The 25,218-nt window shown below is 38.8% G+C and overlaps 1 protein-coding gene across 1 annotated transcript in view; it reads left to right on the top strand.

The window, feature by feature from the left end:
• CACNA2D4 (calcium voltage-gated channel auxiliary subunit alpha2delta 4) overlaps positions 1 to 25,218 on the top strand; it is a 1,345,448-nt gene that overhangs the window by 1,213,485 nt on the left and 106,745 nt on the right. The window contains exons 28-29 of the mRNA XM_053718853.1: positions 5,432 to 5,493; positions 15,750 to 15,764. Of these exons, the coding sequence (XP_053574828.1) occupies positions 5,432 to 5,493; positions 15,750 to 15,764 (77 nt within the window). The remainder of the gene's footprint in view (positions 1 to 5,431; positions 5,494 to 15,749; positions 15,765 to 25,218) is intronic.

Raw genomic sequence — 25,218 nt, 5'->3', positions numbered from 1 at the left:
TTATCCTGATGAAAAATCAGAAAAGGAGACTCACAAGAAAGAGCAGATAATTCAGAAACTCTTCTGGCAGAAGAGATGGCCAAAAGGAACAAAACTTTCCAAGAAAGTAATTTAATGTCCAATGAATGCATAGGTTCAAATGGAGGAGCTTGAAGAGCCCCCAGAACCAAATTCAAACTCCAAGGAGGAGAAATTGACTTAATGACAGGTTTTATACGAACCAAAGCTTGTACAAAACAATGAATATCAGGAAGAATAGCAATCTTTCTGTGAAAAAGAACAGAAAGAGCAGAGATTTGTCCTTTCAAGGAACTTGCGGACAAACCCTTATCTAAACCATCCTGAAGAAACTGTAATATTCTCGGTATTCTAAAAGAATGCCAAGAAAAATGATGAGAAAGACACCAAGAAATATAAGTCTCCCAGACTCTATAATATATCTCTCTAGATACAGATTTACGAGCCTGTAACATAGTATTAATCACAGAGTCAGAGAAACCTCTTTGACTAAGAATCAAGCGTTCAATCTCCATACCTTTAAATTTAAGGATTTGAGATCCTGATGGAAAAAAGGACCTTGAGACAGAAGGTCTGGTCTTAACGGAAGAGTCCACGGTTGGCAAGAGGCCATCCGGACAAGATCCGCATACCAAAACCTGTGAGGCCATGCCGGAGCTACCAGCAGAACAAACGAGCATTCCTTCAGAATCTTGGAGATTACTCTTGGAAGAAGAACTAGAGGCGGAAAGATATAGGCAGGATGATACTTCCAAGGAAGTGATAATGCATCCACTGCCTCCGCCTGAGGATCCCGGGATCTGGACAGATACCTGGGAAGTCTCTTGTTTAGATGAGACGCCATCAGATCTATTTCTGGAAGTTCCCACATTTGAACAATTTGAAGAAATACCTCTGGGTGAAGAGACCATTCGCCCGGATGCAACGTTTGGCGACTGAGATAATCCGCTTCCCAATTGTCTATACCTGGGATATGAACCGCAGAGATTAGACAGGAGCTGGATTCCGCCCAAACCAAAATTCGAGATACTTCTTTCATAGCCAGAGGACTGTGAGTCCCTCCTTGATGATTGATGTATGCCACAGTTGTGACATTGTCTGTCTGAAAACAAATGAACGATTCTCTCTTCAGAAGAGGCCAAAACTGAAGAGCTCTGAAAATTGCACGGAGTTCTAAAATATTGATCGGTAATCTCACCTCCTGAGATTCCCAAACTCCTTGTGCCGTCAGAGATCCCCACACAGCTCCCCAACCTGTGAGACTTGCATCTGTTGAAATTACAGTCCAGGTCGGAAGCACAAAAGAAGCCCCCTGAATTAAACGATGGTGATCTGTCCACCACGTTAGAGAGTGTCGAACAATCGGTTTTAAAGATATTAATTGAGATATCTTTGTGTAATCCTTGCACCATTGATTCAGCATACAGAGCTGAAGAGGTCGCATGTGAAAACGAGCAAAGGGAATCGCGTCCGATGCAGCAGTCATAAGACCTAGAATTTCCATGCATAAGGCTACCGAAGGGAATGATTGTGACTGAAGGTTTCGACAAGCTGCAATCAATTTTAGACGTCTCTTGTCTGTTAAAGACAGAGTCATGGACACTGAATCTATCTGGAAACCCAGAAAGGTTACCCTTGTCTGAGGAATCAAAGAACTTTTTGGTAAATTGATCCTCCAACCATGATCTTGAAGAAACAACACAAGTCGATTCGTATGAGATTCTGCTAAATGTAAAGACTGAGCAAGTACCAAGATATCGTCCAAATAAGGAAATACCACAATACCCTGTTCTCTGATTACAGACAGAAGGGCACCGAGAACCTTTGAAATAATTCTTGGAGCTGTAGCTAGGCCAAACGGTAGAGCCACAAACTGGTAATGCTTGTCCAGAAAAGAGAATCTCAGGAACTGATAGTGATCTGTATGAATCGGAATATGCAGATATGCATCCTGTAAATCTATTGTGGACATATAATTCCCTTGCTGAACAAAAGGCAAGATAGTCCTTACAGTTACCATCTTGAACGTTGGTATCCTTACATAATGATTCAATATTTTTAGATCCAGAACTGGTCTGAAGGAATTCTCCTTCTTTGGTACAATGAAGAGATTTGAATAAAACCCCATCCCCTGTTCCGGAACTGGAACTGGCATAATTACTCCAGCCAACTCTAGATCTGAAACACAATTCAGAAATGCTTGAGCTTTCACTGGATTTACTGGGACACGGGAAAGAAAAAATCTCTTTGCAGGAGGTCTCATCTTGAAACCAATTCTGTACCCTTCTGAAACAATGTTCTGAATCCAAAGATTGTGAACAGAATTGATCCAAATTTCTTTGAAAAAACGTAACCTGCCCCCTACCAGCTGAGCTGGAATGAGGGCCGCACCTTCATGTGGACTTAGAAGCAGGCTTTGCCTTTCTAGCAGGCTTGGATTTATTCCAGACTGGAGATGGTTTCCAAACTGAAACTGCTCCTGAGGACGAAGGATCAGGCTTTTGTTCTTTGTTGAAACGAAAGGAACGAAAACGATTATTAGCCCTGTTTTTACCTTTAGATTTTTTATCCTGTGGTAAAAAAGTTCCTTTCCCACCAGTAACAGTTGAGATAATAGAATCCAACTGAGAACCAAATAATTTGTTACCCTGGAAAGAAATGGAAAGTAGAGTTGATTTAGAAGCCATATCAGCATTCCAAGTCTTAAGCCATAAAGCTCTTCTAGCTAAAATAGCTAGAGACATAAACCTGACATCAACTCTAATAATATCAAAAATGGCATCACAAATAAAATTATTAGCATGCTGAAGAAGAATAATAATATCATGAGAATCATGATTTGCTACTTGTTGCGCTAAAGTTTCCAACCAAAAAGTTGAGGCTGCAGCAATATCAGCTAATGATATAGCAGGCCTAAGAAGATTACCTGAACACAGATAAGCTTTTCTTAGAAAGGATTCAATTTTCCTATCTAAAGGATCTTTAAACGAAGTACCATCTGACGTAGGAATGGTAGTACGTTTAGCAAGGGTAGAAATAGCCCCATCAACTTTAGGGATTTTGTCCCAAAATTCTAACCTGTCAGACGGTACAGGATATAATTGCTTAAAACGTTTAGAAGGAGTAAATGAATTACCCAATTTATCCCATTCTTTGGAAATTACTGCAGAAATAGCATTAGGAACAGGAAAAACTTCTGGAATAACCACAGGAGATTTAAATACCTTATCTAAACGTTTAGAATTAGTATCAAGAGGACCAGAATCCTCTATTTCTAAAGCAATTAATACTTCTTTAAGTAAGGAACGAATAAATTCCATTTTAAATAAATATGAGGATTTATCAGCATCAATCTCTGAAACAGAATCCTCTGAACCAGAAGAGTCATCAGAATCAGAATGATGATGTTCATTTAAAAATTCATCTGTAGGGAGAGAAGTTTTAAAAGTTTTTTTTTTTTTTTACGTTTACTAGAAGGAGAAATAACAGACATAGCCTTCTTGATGGATTCAGAAACAAAATCTCTTATGTTATCAGGAACATTCTGCACCTTAGATGTTGAAGGAACTGCAACAGACAATGGTACATTACTAAAGGAAATATTATCTGCATTAACAAGTTTGTCATGACAATTAATACAAACAACAGCCGGAGAAATAGCTACCAAAAGTTTACAGCAGATACACTTAGCTTTGGTAGATCCAGCACTAGACAGCGATTTTCCTGTAGTATCTTCTGACTCAGATGCAACGTGAGACATCTTGCAATATGTAAGAGAAAAAACAACATATAAAGCAAAATAGATCAAATTCCTTATATGACAGTTTCAGGAATGGGAAAAAATGCCAAAGAACAAGCTTCTAGCAACCAGAAGCAATGAAAAAATGAGACTTAAATAATGTGGAGACAAAAGCGACGCCCATATTTTTTAGCGCCAAATCCACATTATTTGGCGCCTAAATGCTTTTGGCGCCAAAATGACGCCACATCCGGAACGCCGACATCTTTGGCGCAAAATAACGTCAAAAAATGACGCAACTTCCGGCGACACGTATGACGCCGGAAACGGAAAAGAATTTTTGCGCCAAAAAAGTCCGCGCCAAGAATGACGCAATAAAATGAAGCATTTTCAGCCCCCGCGAGCCTAACAGCCCACAGGGAAAAAAGAGTCAAATTTTTGAAGGTAAGAAAAAATGAATAATTCAAATGCATAATCCCAAATATGAAACTGACTGTCTGAAAAATAAGGAAAGTTGAACATTCTGAGTCAAGGTAAATAAATGTTTGAATACATATATTTAGAACTTTATAAACAAAGTGCCCAACCATAGCTTAGAGTGTCACAGAAAATAAGATTTACTTACCCCAGGACACTCATCTACATGTTTGTAGAAAGCCAAACCAGTACTGAAACGAGAATCAGTAGAGGTAATGGTATATATGAGAGTATATCGTCGATCTGAAAAGGGAGGTAAGAGATGAATCTCTACGACCGATAACAGAGAACCTATGAAATAGACCCCGTAGAAGGAGATCACTGCATTCAAATAGGCAATACTCTCCTCACATCCCTCTGACATTCACTGCACGCTGAGAGGAAAACCGGGCTCCAACTTGCTGCGGAGCGCATATCAACGTAGAATCTAGCACAAACTTACTTCACCACCTCCATCGGAGGCAAAGTTTGTAAAACTGAATTGTGGGTGTGGTGAGGGGTGTATTTATAGGCATTTTGAGGTTTGGGAGACTTTGCCCCTCCTGGTAGGAATGTATATCCCATACGTCACTAGCTCATGGACTCTTGCTAATTACATGAAAGAAAGTTTATTTTGGACTATACTGTCCCTTTAAAGCACTGAAAAAAACATTATATGTATGTATAAACCATTACTGTAATAAAATAGTAGTTAAATAAGCTATCACACTTTAAAAAGGTTTATAAGGTTAATAATAATATTAAAGTATCTTCAATTCCTGTGCATAAATATGTTTTTAATAGTTTCAGATAATTATGTATAGCTGTTAGTTTAGCCTTTCAAGTAAAATGACATATGTCCTACTACTGAGCATATGATGTGTATTCTATAATGGTTGTTATTGTGAACTGGTGGAAAGTGAACCGTTGTTAACCCTTAGACGCACTGGTCTTAAACACCTTTAGGATGACATAGAACGTCCTAACTTTTGTGGCATCCTGCTCTATTCTGGAAAGAAACAGGAGCCAATCAGTTCCATTTTTGAAGCACATGATCACAGTGACGATCGTGTGCTTAATTTTTCTTTTCTTTTTTTTGTTTACTATACGTACTTGGCGGATGGGTCTGTCCTGAAGAGGTTAAATGAGGCTTACCTGTACTTCAGAACAGATGTTTTTTTTTATAAACTAATTATTTTTTCTCTTTGTGTCTTGCAGCAATTGGTGTCCAGATGAAGCTAAATTTGCTACATCAAATCTTCTGGAAGACAACACAGCAGGTTGGTGAGAATTTCTCCTTCATTAATAAGTAAATTGGAAAGTTGTTTAAAATTGTATACTCTATCTGTATCATGAAAGAACAAAAATAGATTATATCCCTTTAATCAAAAGAATAGATTTGACACCATGGTTTGTTATGTTACAGCTTGTGTTTATATAAGTACATAAGTCCACCAACACAGTTAAAGGGGCACTGTATCCAAAAAATGTCTTTCGTGATTCAGATTGAGCATGAAATTTTAAGCAACTTTCTAATTTACTCCTATTATCAAATTTTCTTCATTCTCTTGGTATCTTTATTTGAAATGCAAGAATGTAAGTTTAGATGCCGGCCCATTTTTGGTGAACAACCTGGGTTGTCCTTGCTGATTGGTGGATAAATTCATCCACCAATAAAAAAGTGCTGTCCAGAGTACTGAAACCAAAAAAAAGCTTAGATGCCTTCTTTTTTCAAATAATGATAGCAAGAGAACGAAGAAAAATTGATAACAGGAGTAAATTAGAAAGTTGCTTAAAATTGCATGCTCTTGGTGTGCTCTAGGGGTTCCGGTGGAGGAGGAGCTTGACAGGTGTTGCTGAGCTCGCAGCTCCAGTCCCACAAACATTGGCGGTGAAACTCTCGCGCCCTGTCCCAAGTTTTGGGGCTGTTTTTCTGGACAGTTAAGAATATCTGCTCTGGAACCCCTTACCAGTGGCACGTCATTCCACTGGCATAAGCCAACTTCCAGCTACCTGAATATGCCTTTCCTTTTACATCAACGGGCATATGTGGTCTGAAACAGCTATATGCAATACTAACTGAGCCCTAACCCTAGGATATCTCAGTTATCTTTATACGGAGACCTGCCTATCAGCCCAAGTCTAAGCTGCTTGCCTCCCCCCCGCGCCTGTAGCCCCCGCCAGGATAAACTCTTAAATCTGCTGACTGCGCTGTCTGCTTTGCAAGGCCCTCAACCTACCTGCTGTTCGGGGACCCTGCTCCGGCGTCTTGTTCACCGGCGTCTGTCCCGCCCCCTCCCCCACCGGTGCTGCGTGGGAGGGAGACGGGCTCCGGTCTTGGATCGAGGACCGGGTGCTGGGGCTGCTGTCCGTGTGGCTGTTGGTGCCTGACGTGGTTCCTTCTTCCCCCCTCCCACCGATGTTGCGTGAGGGGTGCTGATCGTGATCCCTGATTGGTCTCTGGAGCAGGAGGTACTGGAGGCGGTCTAATCGGCAGAGATCCAGACGCCGACGAGGAATTGGCGGGCGGCCAGGCGGCGAGAGAGGGGGTGAGTTTTTCCTTGCTGAACACTGTGCCTAGGGTTATACAGTAACTTGGGGAACTCGAGGATGATCCTTGGAAGCTACACGGGGCTGAGCATGGCTGGGTTGGAAATTCACTGAGTGGGATAACTCAAGACAGCAAGGGGACACGGTACTGTTAATACCTTAAGAGGTTAAAAGCCTTTACCATATTTTTTCAAGAGCAAGATGTATGAACTATACAACGGCTAAAATTATTTAAAGAGGAGGAAGGAATAATAACAGGACTTCTTATCCTTAACTGTGTTCAGAATTTAGCAATCTGACTATTTCATCCAAACCTGTCTCCCTCTGATACTACTGTTATAGAAATAATATTCCCAGACGACTACATTGTATTTTTTCTGTGATAACTTTGGCTGGGTCAGTCAGGTTACAATTTTTATGTATGCCTATGCAAAAGACATTTTTTTTTTTTTTTTTTTTTTTGCTTTGCTGGGTGTTTTCTGATAGCCTTAATGCAGTAGCTATGCTGTTACTAATGCTGCGTTCTTAAGGTTCAGGCATAAGGCTACCAACTGGTATCTATTTAACTTAAATTAAAATTATCAGTCTTAGACTCTTATAATTTAATAAAGGTCTTGTAAGGTAGTTCAACTCTAGGATCTATTGTTGCAAGAGGGTTCTCTATCTCTTTTCCCCTGGCAAACCCCAGTTAGATTAATTTTTTCCCTTCCCTCCTTATAAAACCCTATAATTTACTGGGTTTACTTTAGCTAGATTGCTGGATCTATATTGTAATGTCACTTTATTGTGTTTAGGTAATACCCACATAAGTAAGAGTACTTACAAGGTTAATAATTGTAATTGGGCTTTTATTAACCCATCTGGCAAATACATATGTTGGCACTACTGGTTTACAGTTGACACTACTTAACAGTTTTTTTGCGTACAGCGGTTTATTGTCATAGATCTTTGCATGTCAAGTACCTGTGAATAAGATGATAACTTGCTAATTTACATACTAAAATCGTGTTAGTATATCCAACCTCTGCTTAATGTAAAGGAGAAATTTCATTCTTTTTTTTCCCTTTGTTAACTGTGCTAGTAATAAGACAAGGAAGGGTTAATATAGTAACAATATTAGGAGATCTAAAGTTTATTCCAATTTATTTCAATTGGTCTGACCAGAGTACCCAATTATACTAGAGGAATAGTAGGTTCCTTCCTAAAAAAAAAACTGTGAAAGATTCAGACTTAGCATAAGCAGTGGTCAGGTGAGATTTATTCTCTAGGTAAGTCCTTTTAAAGTTGAAACGATTTGGGCTCTCTGGCTGACGTGGGGATTCCCGCACACAAAGTTATAATTATCACTTTATTAAAGTGAGCCTGCACTTCCCCTATCCTCACCCCCTCACTCCATTCACCTTTACCTCACTAATAACCTGCCAATTAATTCACTAAATCCTCCCCTCCCCAAGGTTTTTTTTTTTTTTTTTTTCTCTCCCCTTTCACATCACAGCATAAGTGGATCTCCACCCCGATTAACACACGGCACATGGACAAATTCCTTCACGGTCACCCCCGGACTCCCTCGCCAGCCATGGCAGCAAAATCAAGAGAGAAGAGAAATAAAAATACTACAGAGGCGACCACTGAGGCACAGCAAACCTCCATTAATACTTTAGTCCCGAATGAAGCCTTCAATATGCAGGCGTTAGTAACAAGCATTGCAGAAGCTTTAAATCCTAAATTTGATGCCCTTAGGGCAGAAATCAAACAAGAGATCACACTGCTGTCTCAAGAATTGAGGCATTTCACCAGTAGAATTAGTGAAGTGGAACAGAGGGTATCTGATCTCGAGGATCTTACCGTGACCCATAGTACAAGTATAGAATCCACTGCAGCTATCATATCTAAAATGCAAACAAAAATCGAAGATTTAGAAAACAGGGCCAGAAGAAACAATATTCGTATTATTGGACTACCAGAAGGAAAACATCCCGAGAATTTAGACATATTTATCACAGATACCCTAGTACAGCTACTCAAGATACCCCCCAGTAATTCTCAAATTGTGGTAGAAAGGGCTCATAGAATAGGGAAGTCTCAGGCTGATAATAGAGGTAATAATAGACCTAGGCCTGTAATAGCCAAACTGCTCAATTTTAATGATAAAGTAACTCTTCTCCAATATTTTCGCAAGAATCAGCCTATCATGTTTAAAGAGAGCAAGATTCTCTTATTCCAAGATTATTCAGCAGAGATATCATCCAGGAGAAGAAACCTGGCTCCAATCTGCTCCAAATTTATTCAGCAGGGTTATCAGGCCTGGATCAATTACCCCTCCAAACTTAAGGTTTTTGTTAAAGGAGAAGTGTATCTCTTCGAAAACGCACAAGATGCAGAAAAATTACTAAGTCAACTAAACTCTAGTGAGTAAACTAAGTAGTCACATGGGATCTTATATCCCTGATGTGGATCTTTTTTATTATCTTTTGGTTGGGTTTTTTTTTATTTATTTTTTTATGTTGTGTTGTTATTGTTGTTGTTCTTACTGTTGTTTTCGGTGCCCCCCCCCCCCCTCCTCATTAACATCAACTATATTTACCTACTATTCAAAATAAATGGCAAATTTTAAAATAGTATCGTGGAATGTAGGAGGTATCACTACTCCTATAAAGAGGAAATCAATTATTACTCATTTAAGAAAAATGAAGACAGATATAGCTTTCCTTCAGGAAACACATCTTAACTCAGAAGAGGTATTAAAATTAAAAACATCGTGGGTTAAGGAGGTAATTGCCTCATCAGGACAGGGGAGGAAGAGAGGGGTAGCCATCTTAGTAGGGAAAAGGATTAACGCAGAAATACTGCACGTAGGGCTGGACTCAGAGGGGAGATCAGCGATTTTAAAAATAAAAATTAATAACCGTATGTTCACTATGTGTAATGTCTATGCACCTAATACCCTTGACCCAGATTTCTGGAACCAATTGCAGACTGGGATACTCTCGATATTGGAAGGTAACCTTATTCTCGCAGGAGACTTCAATATGGCTCCACAGTGCCCACTTGATAGGCTGAGGCAAAATGAAAAACAAAAAAAGCATAAAAAAGATAATCTAGAAAATAAACTACTTACCAGGATTATGCAAAATCTGGGCATTAAGGATATATGGAGGATGCAAAATCCCGATGTTAGAGAATACACATGCCTATCCAAAGCTCACAAAACACTATCAAGAATAGATTTGTTCCTGATAGACGAAAGATTATGTACATTTGAGATTAAAGCAGACATACTTCCTATATGTTTATCCGATCATGGGCCGATTACTTTAGATCTTTATGACAAACAGCCCAAGTTTAAATTGAATCGTTTTTTTTTCCCCACGTATTTAGCATCAGATATGAAATTTAAGAATTGGCTGAGAGACAAGTTTAATGACTATGATCGTTTTAATGCAGAGTATAGAGATCGTCCGGTCATATTTTGGGAGGCGGCAAAAACGGTAATAAGAGGTGAAATTATAGCCTATATGGCTACATTAAATAAAAAAATGAAACAAAGAGAAAAGGAATTAACCAATGCAATAATAAATGCATATAATAGATTCCTTCTTGATCAAAACTCAGCTAATTGGGCCAAGTATAATAGAGCAAAAAGCAATAAAGATGATTTTTTGCTATATAAAGAAACCCAGAATGAATTAAAACTGCATTCTAAATTATATAAGTATGGCAACAAATCCGGAAAACTGTTAGCCAAATTGGTCAAAAGCGAAAAAAAACCCTCGCTAATTGAAAAATTAGTTGTAGGGAAGAAGGAAGTATTTAAACAAGAGGAAATAGCGAAAGAACTGGAAAAATACTATCAAGAAATATATTCCCCCAGATTATCGGACTCAGCTCAAGCTGTGGACTTCTGGAGCAAAATCTCAGTTTCCAAAATATCTATCGATATAGCTGAATCTCTTAACGCTCAAATTACTGAGGAAGAAATTAAGAAAACTATTGCTGATCTCGCCCTGAACAAAACTTCTGGGCCGGATGGGCTACCTAATGAATTATATAAAATTCTATCTTCAGAAATATCGGCACATCTCTGTAACTTATACAACTCCATTTATATAAATGGAGGAGAGGTGACAAAATCCTTCTCATCCTCCTATACAACGTTAATACTTAAAAGTGGGAAAGATCCAACTTTGAGGGAGTCATACAGACCAATTGCACTATTGAATTCCGATTACAAGATTTTCACATCTATACTTGCCCAAAGGTTACAGAAAATATTAGGTGACATCATTCATAGAGATCAAGCCGGGTTCTTAAATGCACGAAATTCTGCAGCCAAAATCAGAGAAGTCTTGGTAACATCAGAATATTTTTTCTATGAGGGAGAGCAGGGGAGGAGGGGGGAGAGGCCCCTACCAGACTTAGCGGTCATCTCAGTGGATGCTGAGAAGGCTTTCGACTCTGTTCAATATGAGCATCTTTTTGCCTCTTTAGAAAAGTTCGGGCTCATAGGAAATTTTCTGGATTTTATAAAAAATTTATATAATCAGCCTCATACAAAGTTAATTGTAAATAACTTGCTTTCCTCCCAAATTGTATTAGGTAGAGGAACTCGTCAGGGCTGTCCCCTTTCTCCCCTGCTCTTTAACCTCTGCATTGAATCCTTGGCAATCGCAATTAGGCAACAACTTGAAGGCATTAAAATAGGGAATTATGAGATAAAGTTAGCCTTATATGCAGACGATATTCTTATATATTTATCAAATAGCAAAACCAATCTTCCTAAATTATTACAAATTATTGGTCAATTTGGCTCCTTCTCGGGATACAAAGTGAACACCACAAAATCAGAATTATTCTGGATGAGGAAAAATATTTCTTCTCCTAGTAATATTCCCTTTCGACTAGTTAAAGATTCGTTTAGATATTTGGGTATCACCATTCCAAGTGATCCCAAAGACTTATATAAGCTTAACATTCTACCAGTTATATCAATATTTAGAGAAAAGCTTAGAAACTGGGAAAGTCTGCCACTTTCTATCTCTGGACGGATAGCATTATTTAAGATGGTTCTTCTCCCTAAATTACTCTACGTTTTACAAAATACAGCAATAATGCTTCTAGAAAGAGACATACGACTAATAAACAGCCTGCTCAGGAAGTTTATATGGCAAAAAACTAGACCTAGGATCTCACTAAATAAATTAACATCTTCAAAAATTTATGGAGGCTTTGCACTGCCAGATCTGAGGCTGTACAATTTGGCCTTTCTGGCGCGAATTGCAGCCGACTGGATCTTCTCTAAGGATTATGTATTGAATAATAAACTTGAAGAGAAAATCTGCTACCCCTATATACCTACAGCTCTATTACATTGTGAACCCAAAGAGTGGCCAACTAGTATTAGAGCACTTAAAATGTTCTTTAATCCTCTGAAGGCCTGGAGGAGAATAGGAAAGATCCTGGATATAAACTGTCAGGTATCACAATATCTACCCCTAATAGGTAACTCTAAGTTTCAGGCAGGTCTGGACTCATCAGTGATCAAAAACTGGCACACTTTAGGATTGGATAGACTTATATATTTTGTAGATCTAGAGAGAAAATGTATTAAAACATTTGAGGAACTTAAAAATAACTTCAATCTCTCAAATAAGGAGTTTTTTGCGTATCTACAAACAAGACATTACATCACAGACTTGATGCGGACAGCAAAGTGGCGATGGGATCTAGGCAGTCTTGAGGGGTGGCTTATTCTGGTAAAGAACGGGTTAATGTCAATCACTCCGTGTTACCATCTATTAGGGGATGATAAAGGGAAACACCTCCTCGAAAAATTAACTCAGGACTGGAATCTAGTCCTGGTACAAGACCATATTGATAGCCAATTTATAAAAACCTCCATCAGTAAAGTATCCCAGTCTACAATTTCAGCTACATGGAGGGAGGCTCATTTAAAACTTATTCATAGATATTATTACACCCCTGAAAAAGCAGCTAAGCTCAAGAATCCAAATTTCGACAAATGTCCTAAATGCTCTTTGATGGCTGCAGATCTGAGACATATGATCTGGGATTGTCCATTGATTAGACAGTGCTGGTTTAAAGTTGAATTCTGGGCAAAGATGTCACTCAAAATTCCTCTTCTGGATCTCTCACTAACTCAGGTCTTATTCTGTATAAATAACCAAGGAGAACACATGCCTAATGGAAAATTAATTATCTCAATTATTTTAGCAGTTAGATATTTAATTTTTAAGAAGTGGAAGTCAAGAAATCTACCAACAGTTTCAGAAATCAAGAACTTTCTTAAGAAACAATGTATTCTAGAGCAACGAGATACTAATATTGATGAGGAATCAGATATTAAGTCCTTCTTTAAAAAGTGGGCATTATTTATTAAATCACTTACAAGGCCAGAAATTGATCAAATAATATTTCCGTTCCAAAATTCAGAGATGGTACTTCTCGGAATATGGTAAAGTGAGATGTAATGTATCTTTCTCCGCTGTGGGGGGGGGGGGGCCCTCCTCCGTTTTCCCCCCCTTTTTTTTTTTTTTTTTTCTTCTTTTTCTTCTGTTGTTGCTGTCGCTGTTGTTTTCATTCTTGTTGTTAGTGTGGTTTTTTTTTGTTCTTTTTTTTTTTTTTGTTCTGCTGTTTTGTTGTTGCTGTTGTTCTTGATTGTATAGATATTTGTGGTAAGGGGAAGGTGAAGAAGGAATGAATGTTTTCTGGTTCACTCCTTGGTTGTGTCTTCCTGTCTTTGACCTTGTACTGGAAAGTTGGAAAGGGGGAAGGGGGGAAAAAAGGGAAAAAAAAAAAAAAAAAAAAAAAAGGGGAGAAAAAGTATATTCAACAGAAAAATGATAAGATTAAGGAGTGACAGAGTCAAATACAGGCAGAAAGAGTCCATATAAAAAAAAAGGAAAAATTTTTTTTTTTTTTTTTTTCTCTGTTTGTTTATAGGAATAACAAATTGTGGACCGCCTATTGATGTTAAGCTTTTAGTTGATGTTTACTCTTTATTTTGAAATTATATGAAAAATGTATAAACTGTTGAAATACAATAAAAACGATTTAAAAAAAAAAAATTGCATGCTCTTTCTGAATTACTCTTTCTGAAAGAAAAAATGTGGGTTCAGTGTCCCTTTAATGCACATAAGGCTAATTTAACTGTCTCAATTTAAAGGAACAGTCTACTCCATTATGTTTATTGTTTAAAAAGATAGATAATTTCTTTTTTTACCCATTCCCCAGTTTTGCATAACCAACACAGTTATATTAATATACTTTTTACCTCTGTGATTACCTTCTATATAAGCCTTTGCATACTGCCCCTTAATTCAGTACTTCGACAGACTTGCATTTTAGCCAATCAGTGAGCTTAATGTTATCTATATGGCAGACATCAACTAGCATTGTCTAGCTGTGACAAACTGTCAAAATGTACTGAGATAAGAGCGGCCTTCAAGGGCTTAGACATTAGCATATGAGATAACCTAGGTTTAGCTTTCAACAAAGAGTACCAAGAAAACAAAGCAAGTTTGATTAGATAAGTAAATTGGAAAGTTGTTTTAAATTGCATGCTTTATCTGAATCATGAAATGTTATATTTGACTAGACTGTTCCTTTGAATAAGGTATTGATTTGTTAGGACGTGTCACTTGGTTTTTCAATATACTTTGTGGGAAGGGATGCCACCTCGACCATGGTTTCCTGGACACTTATGAGTTATACATGCTGCAGGGTGTGCAGGCAGGAACATGAATAGTTCTGTTCAGTGTCACTATTTGTGTGCTTCCAGGGTGGAAATTCATGTTCCTACCTGCACACCCTGCAGCATGTATAACTCATAAGAGTCCAGGAAAACATGGCCGAGGTAGCAAACCTATTTATGGGGGAAAAACAATGCACAAAAGTAATTTCGGACCGTTCACAGCACTTACTGCCTGTTGGAAATAGGCAACATGGATGTTACTGGCATGATACGTATCCATGATGTATTTTTAAAGGGATATTGTTCTCAACATGTTTAAATCCTGTGCAGAAGTATGTAACATTTATTCTTACATTTACTGTCTCTGTAATGTGTATCATGAACAAAAAAATAATGCAAGAATATTGCTTTTGCATATGCATATATGCTATCATTTATTTATTGTTTGTGAATATTGTATTTAAAACCTTAGCTGCCAAAGAGAGTTGCAGCTAAAGGGTTAAACCTGTTGGTATCCTAGAGGCTAATTTGAAAGCATAAAGTGCACTTAGCCCAGATTTTGTTCTGTTTCTGGTTTTATTGTTTTTTTTTTTATAAACCTTTTATACCAGAGAATATGGTGATGGTTCTAGGGGGTTTGGGGTGTGCTTAGCTGTAACCATTGCACACTCGTCCAGTGTTCTACCCAGAAAGAGATAAATGAGGGTGAAGGGGAAACATTATGGCACTAATCATAATATTTAACCGTTTGTTACCCTGATTAAATCACTTGGACTACAGGGGCTGCTGGGTTATGGGTTGGTATAATGTGGTTGGCTTTGCCAGTCTTCCCTGGTTTACTGCTCTAAAAAAATATGAAAAATAGATCTGTTATTAAAGGGCAATACAAGTGAGTTTGAGCATTTTATTATTGCACTATTGCATACATATAACTGTGCTTAACTTCTACAAAATGTGTTAAATGCATAGTTAAAGTCAGCTCAAGAGCAGCAATGCACTACTAGCAGCTAGTGGAACACTATGACAAGAGACATGTGTGTAGCCACCAGTCACCAGCTAGCTCCCAGTAGTGCATTGCTGCTTCTGAGCCTAACTAGGTGTTCTTTTCAACAAAGGACTCCAAGAGAACATATTACATTTGATAACATAATTAAATTGCCTGTTCTATCTGAATGATGTGGTTTAGTTTTGCTTTTCATGTGCCATTAACTCTGTTTTCTCTCCTGCCTGCTATCTGTTACCAACCTGTGACGCATCGTTTCAATCTTTACAAAGTCAAATGACACAGACGTAAGTTTTCAAGCATCTCCTTATCTATCATTTAAATGATTTAATATGACATGTATGTTTGTATTTATAGACTTACCGGCTATTTCTTAGATTATTATACATTTGAACTATTTTCTCTAAACACAAGTCAAAGCATTATAAAGATATAAAACCCAAAAATGTTCTTTAAAGGGATAGTAAACACCAAAAATGTTATTGTTTAAAAAGATAGATAATCTTTTTATTCACCATTCCCCAGTTTTGCATAACCAACACTGTTATATTAATATAATTTTTACCTCTGTGTATCTAAGCTTCTGCAGACTGCCTCCTTATCTCAGATCTTTTGACAGACTTGCATTTCAGACAATTAAAGGGACAGTCTAGTCCAAAACAAACTTTCATGATTCAAATAGGGCATGTCATTTTAAACAATTTTCCAATTTACTTTTATTACCAATTTCTTCTATAAGATACGACAAGTCCACGGATTCATCCTTTACTTGTGGGATATTATCCTCCTGCTATCAGGAAGTGGCAAAGAGCACCACAGCAGAGCTGTCTATATAGCTCCTCTCCAGACTCCACCCCCAGTCATTCTCTTTGCCTACACTAAGTGATAGGAAGGGTAAAGTGAAAGAGGTGATAAAATGTTAGTTTTTATTTTCTTCAAGCAAGACTTTTTTATTTTAAATGGTACCGGTGAGTGCTATTTTTTCCCAGGCAGCAGATGGATGAAGATTTCTGCCTGGAAACTGATGATCTTAGCAGTTGTCACTAAGATCCAGCGTAGTTCCCACAGAATGGCTGAGGAGTACTTAAGAAACTTCAGTGTGAGGAACGGTTTTCATGCTACAAGCATTGAGGTATGTTCAGTCATTTTTTTCTGGAGAGACTGTGTTATTTCAGAATTGGCTGACAGTATCCCCATGAGGGAAGGGGTAAGCAGTAATTCTATTGTGAAAAAGAGTATTACTGTACCTGTATGTTGGGCTATAAAGTGATTGACACTGATAACATAATGTTTGTGGGCAAACGATTATATGTTGGGAGATAACTTAATGTTTTTTTGTGACAAATGTTTTATTTTTTTATTGGCAATGGAGGGTACACATGACTTCAGTTAGATTTGGGTATATGAACCCACATGGCTAGATTTTTAGACCGCTTGGGAGCGGTCCTTTTGCAAGGCTGTGAGACATCGAGTAGATGGGCGGGGCCTTTTTTAGCGCCTCAGTTGCACAGTTATATTCCCCATGCAGACAGCAAGCTCCGGCTCCGGTGGGCCCTTCTAGAAAGTTTAGGCCTAATCGAAGGGTTAATCCGATTTTGCAGACCCCTGAGGGCAGGTAGGTGCGACAGCAGGGCTGTGGCGAGGTGCAGGTTTTTTTTTTTGACTGATTATAACGTTTTTTGTCTAACGTTTTTATACATAAGAGTTAAGTTATCCTTTTCTTGTGGTGCAATCTTAGCTGGCAAGTTAGGATATATTTAGCATAAAATTGAGATAATTTTATAATTTTGAAGCAGTTTTGGAAAAATTGTATGCTTTTTTTTCTCTTAAAGGCGCAGTATCGTTTTTTCAGATTATTATTTTTTCACTAAATAAAGTGTTTTCTAGCCTGTTTGTGGTTATTACTAGCCTGTTTAACATGTCTGACATTGAGGAAAGCCAATTTTCCATGTGTTTAGAAGCCATTGTGGAACCCCCACTTAAAATGTCCTTACATTGTAAAGAACATATTTTAGCTGATAAAAGTATGTCTCAGGATGATTCTCAGTCAGAAGAGAATCAGGTTATGCCATCTAATTCTCCCCAAGTGTCACAACCTTTAACGCCCGCCCAAGCGACGCCTAGTACTTCCAGCGCGTCTAATTCTTTCACCCTGGAAGATATGGCTGCAGTTATGTCTACTACCCTTACAGAGGTATTATCTAAACTGCCAGGTTTACAGGGTAAGCACAGCAGGTCAGGTATTAGAGTACATACTGAGCCCTCTGATGCTTTATTGGCCATCTCCGATGTACCCTAACAGTGTTCTGAGTTGGGGGTGGGGGAATTGCTGTCTGAGGGAGAGCTTTCTGATTCAGGAAAGATGTTCCCTCAAACAGACTCAGATGTGACAGCCTTTAAGTTTAAGCTTGAACACCTCCGCTTGTTACTCAGGGAGGTTTTAGCGACTCTGGATGATTGTGACCCTATTCTCATCCCACCAAATTGTGTAAAATGGATAAATATCTAGAGGTCCCTACTTACACTAATGTTTTTCCAGCCCCTAGAAGAATTTAGGACATTGTTACTAAGGAGTGGGATAGACCAGGCATTCCATTCTCTCCCCCTACTACTTTTAAGAAAATGTTTCCCATATCTGACACCATTCAGGACTCGTGGCAGACGGTCCCTAAGGTGGAGGGAGCTATTTCTACCCTGGCTAAGCGTACAATTATACCTATTGAGGACAGTTGTGCTTTCAAAGATCCTATGGATAAAAAATTAGAGGGTCTTCTAAAGAAATTGTTTATTCATCTGGGTTTTCTTCTACAACCTATAGCGTGCATTGTTCCAGTAACTACTGCAGCAGTTTTTTGGTTTGAGGCTCTAGAGGAGTCTCTAAAGGTTGAGACCCCATTAGATGATATTTTGGATAGAATTAAAGCTCTCAAACTAGCTAATTCTTTTATTACAGATGCCGCTTTCCAAATGGCTAAATTAGCGGCAACGAATGCAGGCTTTGCCATTTTAGCGCGTAAAGCGTTATGGCTTAAGTCATGGTCTGCTGATGTGTCATCTAAATCCAAGCTTTTAGCTATTCCCTTTAAGCGTAAGACCCTATTCGGGCCTGAACTAAAGGAGATAATTTCTGACATTACTGTAAGTAAAGGTCATGCCCTTCCTCAGGACAAGACGGTTAAAATGAGGACCAAACAGAATAATTTTCGTTTCTTTCGAAACTTTAAAGGCGGTCCTGCTACTTCCTCATCCCACCAAATTGTGTAAAATGGATAAATCCAAGTCAGTCTGGAGACCTAACCTGGAATAAAGGTAAACAGGCCAAGAAGCCCGCTGCTGCCACCAAGACAGCATGAAGGGGCAGCCCCCGATCCGGGATCGGATCTAGTAGGGGGCAGACTTTCTCTCTTCACTCAGGCTTGGGCAAGAGACGTTCAGGATTCCTGGGCATTAGAAATTGTGTCCCAGGGGTATCGTCTAGAATTCAAGGATTCTCTCCCAAGGGGGAGATTCCATCTTTCACGTTTGTCTGTAAACCAGACAAAAAGAGAGGCGTTCTTACGCTGTGTAAAAGACCTATATACCATGGGTGTAATCTGCCCAGTTCCAAAATTAGAACAAGGGCAGGGGTTTTACTCCAATCTGTTTGTGGTCCCCAAAAAAGAGGGAACGTTCAGACCGATTTTAGATCTCAAAACTCTAAACAAATTTCTCAGAGTCCCATCATTCAAGATGGAGACCATACAAACAATTTTACCAATGATCCAGGAGGGTCAATATATGACTACCGTGGATTTGAAGGATGCGTATCTTCACATTCCTATCCACAAAGATCATCACCAGTTCCTCAGGTTCGCCTTCCTGGACAAACATTACCAGTTTGTGGCCCTTCCTTTCGGGTTGGTCACAGCTCCCAGAATTTTCACAAAGGTGCTAGGGTCTCTTTTGGCGGTTCTAAGGCCGCGGGGCATAGCAGTGGCGCCCTATCTGGACGATATTTTGATTCAGGCGTCAACTTACCATCTAGCCAAATCTCACACGGACATCGTGTTGGCTTTTCTAAGAACTCACGGGTGGAAGGTGAACATAAAAAAGAGTTCACTTGTTCCTCTGACAAGAGTTCCATTCCTAGGAACTCTGATAGACTCGGTAGACATGAACATTTTTCTGACGGAGGCCAGAAAATCAAAGATCCTAACCACTTGCCGAGCCCTTCATTCAATTTCGCGGCCATCAGTGGCTCAGTGTATGGAGGTAATTGGACTAATGGTAGCGGCAATGGACATAGTTCCGTTTGCTCACTTACATCTCAGACCACTGCAGCTGTGCATGCTCAGACAGTGGAATGGGGATTATGCGGATTTATCTCCGCGGATCAATCTGGATCTAGAGACCAGAGACTCTCTTCATTGGTGGTTGTCACAGGATCATCTGTCCCAGGGAATGTGCTTCTGCAGGCCAGAATGGGTCATAGTGACGACGGACGCCAGCCTCTTGGGCTAGGGTGTAGTCTGGAATTCCCTGATGGCTCAGGGTGTGTGGACTCAGGAGGAGTCCCTACTACCAATCAATATTCTGGAGCTGAGAGCGATATTCAACGCGCTTCAAGCGTGGCCTCAGCTGGCTTCGGTCAAATTCATAAGATTCCAGTCGGACAATATCACGACTGTGGCATATATCAATCATCAAGGGGGAACAAAGAGTTCTCTAGCGATGATAGAGGTTTCCAAAATAATTTGATGGGCAGAGACTCACTATTGCCATCTATCAGCAATATATATCCCAGGAGTGGAGAACTGGGAAATGGATTTTCTAAGTCGTCAGACTTTTCATCCTGGGGAGTGGGAGCTCCATCCGGAGGTGTTTGCACAATTGATTCATCAATGGGGCACACCGGAATTGGATTTGATGGCATCTCGTCAGAATGCCAAACTTCCTTGTTATGGGTCCAGATCAAGGGATCCTCAAGCAGTACTGATAGATGCTCTAGCAGTACCTTGGTCGTTCAACCTGGCTTATGTATTTCCGCCTTTTCCTCTTCTTCCTCGTCTGATTGCCAGAATCAAACAGGAGAGGGCTTCGGTGATCTTGATAGCGCCTGCGTGGCCACGCAGGACTTGGTATGCAGACCTGGTGGAGATGTCATCTCTGCCACCGTGGAAACTGCCACTGAGACAGGACCTTCTTATTCAGGGTCCGTTCCAACATCCAAATCTAATTTCTCTGCAGCTGACTGCTTGGAGATTGAACGCTTGATTTTATCTAAGCGGGGATTCTCTGAGTCGGTCATTGATACTTTAATCCAGGCTCGAAAGCCTGTCACTAGGAAAATTTACCATAAGATATGGTGTAAATATCTTTATTGGTGCAAATCCAAAGGCTACTCATGGATTAAGATCAGGATTCCTAGTTCCTTAAAGGGACAGATTTCTGCTTTGTCAATTTTACTGCACAAGCGTCTGGCAGACGTCCCAGACGTTCAGTCGTTTTCTCAGGCTTTGGTTAGAATTAAGCCTGTGTTTAAACCTGTTGCTCCGCCATGGAGTTTGAATTTAGTTCTTAATGTTCTTCAAGGGGTTCCGTTTGAACCTATGCATTCCATAGATATTAAACTTCTATCTTGGAAAGTTCTGTTTTTAGTTGCTATCTCTTCTGCTTGAAGAGTTTCTGAGCTATCTGCATTACAATGTGACTCACCTTATCTTATATTCCATTCTGATAAGGTGGTTTTGCGCACTAAACCTGGATTTCCTCCTAAGGTTGTGTCTAACAAGAATATTAATCAGGAAATTGTTGTTCCTTCTCTGTGTCCTAACCCTTCTTCTAAGAAGGAGCGTCTGTTACATAACTTGGACATGGTTCGTGCCTTGAAGTTTTACTTGCAAGCGCCCAAGGATTTCCGTCAAACATCTTCTCTGTTTGTTGTCTATTCTGGAAAACGTAGAGGGAAAAAAGCTACGGCTACCTCTCTTTCTTTTTGGCTGAAAAGCATCATCCGTTTGGCATACGAGACTGCTGGACAGCAGCCTCCTGAAAAGATTACAGCTCATTCTACTAGAGCGGTGGCTTCCACATGGGCTTTAAAAAACGATGCTTCTGTTGAACAGATTTGTAAGGCTGCGACTTGGTCTTCCCTTCATACCTTTTACAAATTTTACAAATGTGATACTTTTGCTTCTTCTGAGGCTATTTTTGGGAGAAAAGTTCTTCAAGCAGTGGTGCCTTCTGTTTAGGTATCTGTCTTGTGCCTCTCGTTCATCCGTGTCCTGTAGCTTTGGTATTGTATCCCACAAGTAAAGGATGAATCCGTGGACTCGTCATATCTTATAGAAGAAAAGGAAATTTAAGCTTACCTGATAAATTGATTTCTTCTAAGATACGACAAGTCCACGGCCCGCTCTGTCACATTAAGACAGATTATATTTTTTTGTTTAAAACTTCAGTCACCTCTGCACCTTTTAGTTTCTCCTTTTTCTTCCTATATCTTCGGTCGAATGACTGGGGGGTGGAGTCTGGGGAGGAGCTATATAGACAGCTCTGCTGTGGTGCTCTTTGCCACTTCCTGTTAGCAGGAGGATAATATCCCACAAGTAAAGGATGAATCCGTGGACTCGTCATATCTTAGATGAAATCAATTTATCAGGTAAGCATACATTTCCTTTTTGCTTTGTTCTGTTGGTATTCTTAGTTTAAAGCTAAGCCTAGGAGGTTCATATGCTAATTTCTTAGACCTTGAAGGCCGCCTCTTTTCTGAATGCATATTGACAGTTTTTCACCACTAGAGGGTGTTAGTTCATGTGTGTCACATAGATAACAGTGTGCTCACACGTGGAGTTACCTAGGAGCGACCACTGATTGGCTAAAATGCAAGTCTGTCACAAGAACTGACATAAGGGGGCAATTTGCAGAAGCTTAGATACAAGATAATCACAGAGGTAAAAAGTGTATTAATATAACTGTGTTGGTTATGCAAAACTAGGGAATGGGTAATAAAGGGCTTATCTATCTTTTAAAACAATACAAATTCTGGTGTAGACTGTCCCTTTAAATAACTCCACGTGCATGAGCACAGTGTTATTTATATGGAACACATGAACTAACACCCTCTAGCTGTGAAAAACTGTCAAATGCATTCAGATGAGAGACGCCTTCAAGGGCTTAGAAATTACCATATGAGCCTAACTAGGTTTAGCTTTCAACTAAGAATACCAAGAGTACAAAGCAAATTTGATGATAAAAGTAAATTAGAAAGTTGTTTAAAATGACATGCCCTATCTGAATCATGAAAGTTTTATTTGGACTTTACTATCCCTTTAAAGGGACAGTCTACACCAGAATTTTTATTGTTTTAAAAGATAGATAATCTCTTTATTACCCATTTCCTAGTTTTGCATAACCAACACCATTATATTAATATACTTTTTACCTCTGGGATTACCTTGTATCTAAGTCTCTGCAAACTGCCCCCTTATTTCAGTTCTTTTGACAGACATCCATTTTAGCCAATCAGTGCTGGCTCCCTGGAACTTCTAGTGTGTGAGCACAGTGTTATCTATATGACACACATGAACTAACACCCTCTAGTGGTGAAAAGCTGTCAAAATGCCCTGAGAGAAGAGGCGGCCTTCAGGGGCTTAGAAATTAGCATATGAACCTCCTAGGTTTAGCTTTCAACTAAGATTACTAAGAGAACAAAGCAAAATTGGTGATTAAAGTAAATTGGAAAATTGTTTACAATTACATTCTCTATCTGAATCATGAAAGTTTATTTTGGACTAGACTGTCCCTTTAATGATTCAGACAGAGAATACCATTTTAAATAACTTTCCAATTTACTTCTATTATCTAATTTGCTTAATGCTCTTGTTATTCTTTGTTAAAGAAGCAGCAATGTAATACTGGGAACTAACTGAATGCATTGGCTAAGCCCTACACATGGCCCATGATGCATATATGTGCAGCCACCAACTAGCAGCTCTTGAGCCTACCTAGGTATCCTTTTCAACACAGGATCCCAAGAGAACAAAACAAATTAGATAATAGAAGTAAATTGTAAATGTGTTTAATATCATATTCTCTATCCGGAACTCAAAATAATTTTTTGGGGTTTAATGTCCCTTTATTGAAAAAAAAACAAAGGGTTTCTTTTAGCGCACTCTATTAACATGAACAGAATATAGGGAGCCCATGCTGTCTCTGAAGCAATAACAAATCCTTCTATCTTTTGTATCATTTTTCTTTACAAAGTAACATTGTTAAAATTATATGAATCACTTATTTTCATGTGTGTAAGAGAGTTTATATATCTGTTCATTTGTATATTATTTATCTTTTATAAAAAACAAACAAATTAAGAATAATAATCCTTTTTTTCCTGCTAATTTTAATTAAAATATACTTGTAACCCATATAGTTGCCGCTCTAAATACACATGATAATAAACATTTATGCACAATGTCCCTTTAAAAATGGTACTATATAAAGTCTTTCTCATATCACTTTCAAGTAGCAGGCAACTGAATTGAACAAATATGCAGTACAGTCAGACATTGTTACATTCTATATATTTGCTGTATTGTTTATTTAGTACATTCGGCACACGCTGCTCTGCAGGTGTATGGTTCATATCCACAGTATAACTCTGTGTCATTGTCATTGTGCATCTCGTTAAATATGTCAACATAAAGGCATGTCAAGAAACTCTTCTTTCCGTTTGTAAACAAAAAGCTGTTTAGTTCTGATCTCGTTCAGTTCTTGGCGGCAAAATGTTAGCCGAGTGTCAACATTTCACTTTTCAGGGTTGATTCCACTGCAGATTCCTGGAATAAAATTATTATAAATAGATACCGCTACAGATTTACTATAAAAAATATTTTGTAGCTCGCGCTCATGAGCTGAGTTTGTCTACAGAATATTACTATAATGTGCGTGAGTTTTATGTTAATGAACTAATGCGATTCTCTTTGTGGTCCCGCTAACTGACCCCTTGATAGACAAATTATAGATACATTGCTATGGATGAGTTTAGCTGTTTATTCACAATGGCGATAAAGGAATTCCTTTTACTTAGTTCATGTTCAAAAAGAAGGGTTCCCATTGCAATTAATCGTAGTTACATTGTGAAACATTGGCCTAGATTGATAGATGATCATGAGGGACCTCATTATAAAGGCAAGATCATGTGAAAACCTCAATGAGTTTTACTTCACCCATCTTTTTAAGGATATCATTAATAGGTGTTCTATTTACATCTATAGATTTATATCTCACACATCAAATGAGAACCACTAGCGATTTCGAAAAATGCTAATTACAACCACAAAACATAGGAAACACACTTGCAAAATGATTAATGTTAATGTTTGTTAGTGTTTTGTTATGGTATATTATACACAAGTCTTGTCATTAAGAGCTATCTTAAACCCCTTTAAAGATAATTGGGATATTATGGGGTTTAAGATGGATTGGAGAGGGGTAAAATGTTAACCTCTCCCTCCCAAAAAAAAAACAATTTTGCATGCGAATTCTGATGGTTTGGAATGGACCCAATGGTTCTTCATTTTAAAAGGACACTGCCCTTAATGGGCCCCATTTAACAACGACCAGATAGACAAGGTTAGTTTCTGTGAACCTGTTTGTCCGGCATCGCAGCTAGCGGGGTGCTTTTGCAATATCGCCCCACACAAGACAAATCTCGCATGAGCTGGGGTTGTCAATGACCCCAGTTGGACTTGTCCGGGGTGA

This window comes from Bombina bombina, chromosome 6 (genome assembly GCF_027579735.1).
Source record: "Bombina bombina isolate aBomBom1 chromosome 6, aBomBom1.pri, whole genome shotgun sequence".
Lineage (NCBI taxonomy): Eukaryota > Metazoa > Chordata > Amphibia > Anura > Bombinatoridae > Bombina > Bombina bombina.
The sequence above is the reverse complement of the archived record's forward strand: the minus strand, read 5'-3'. Positions and strand labels throughout refer to the sequence as shown.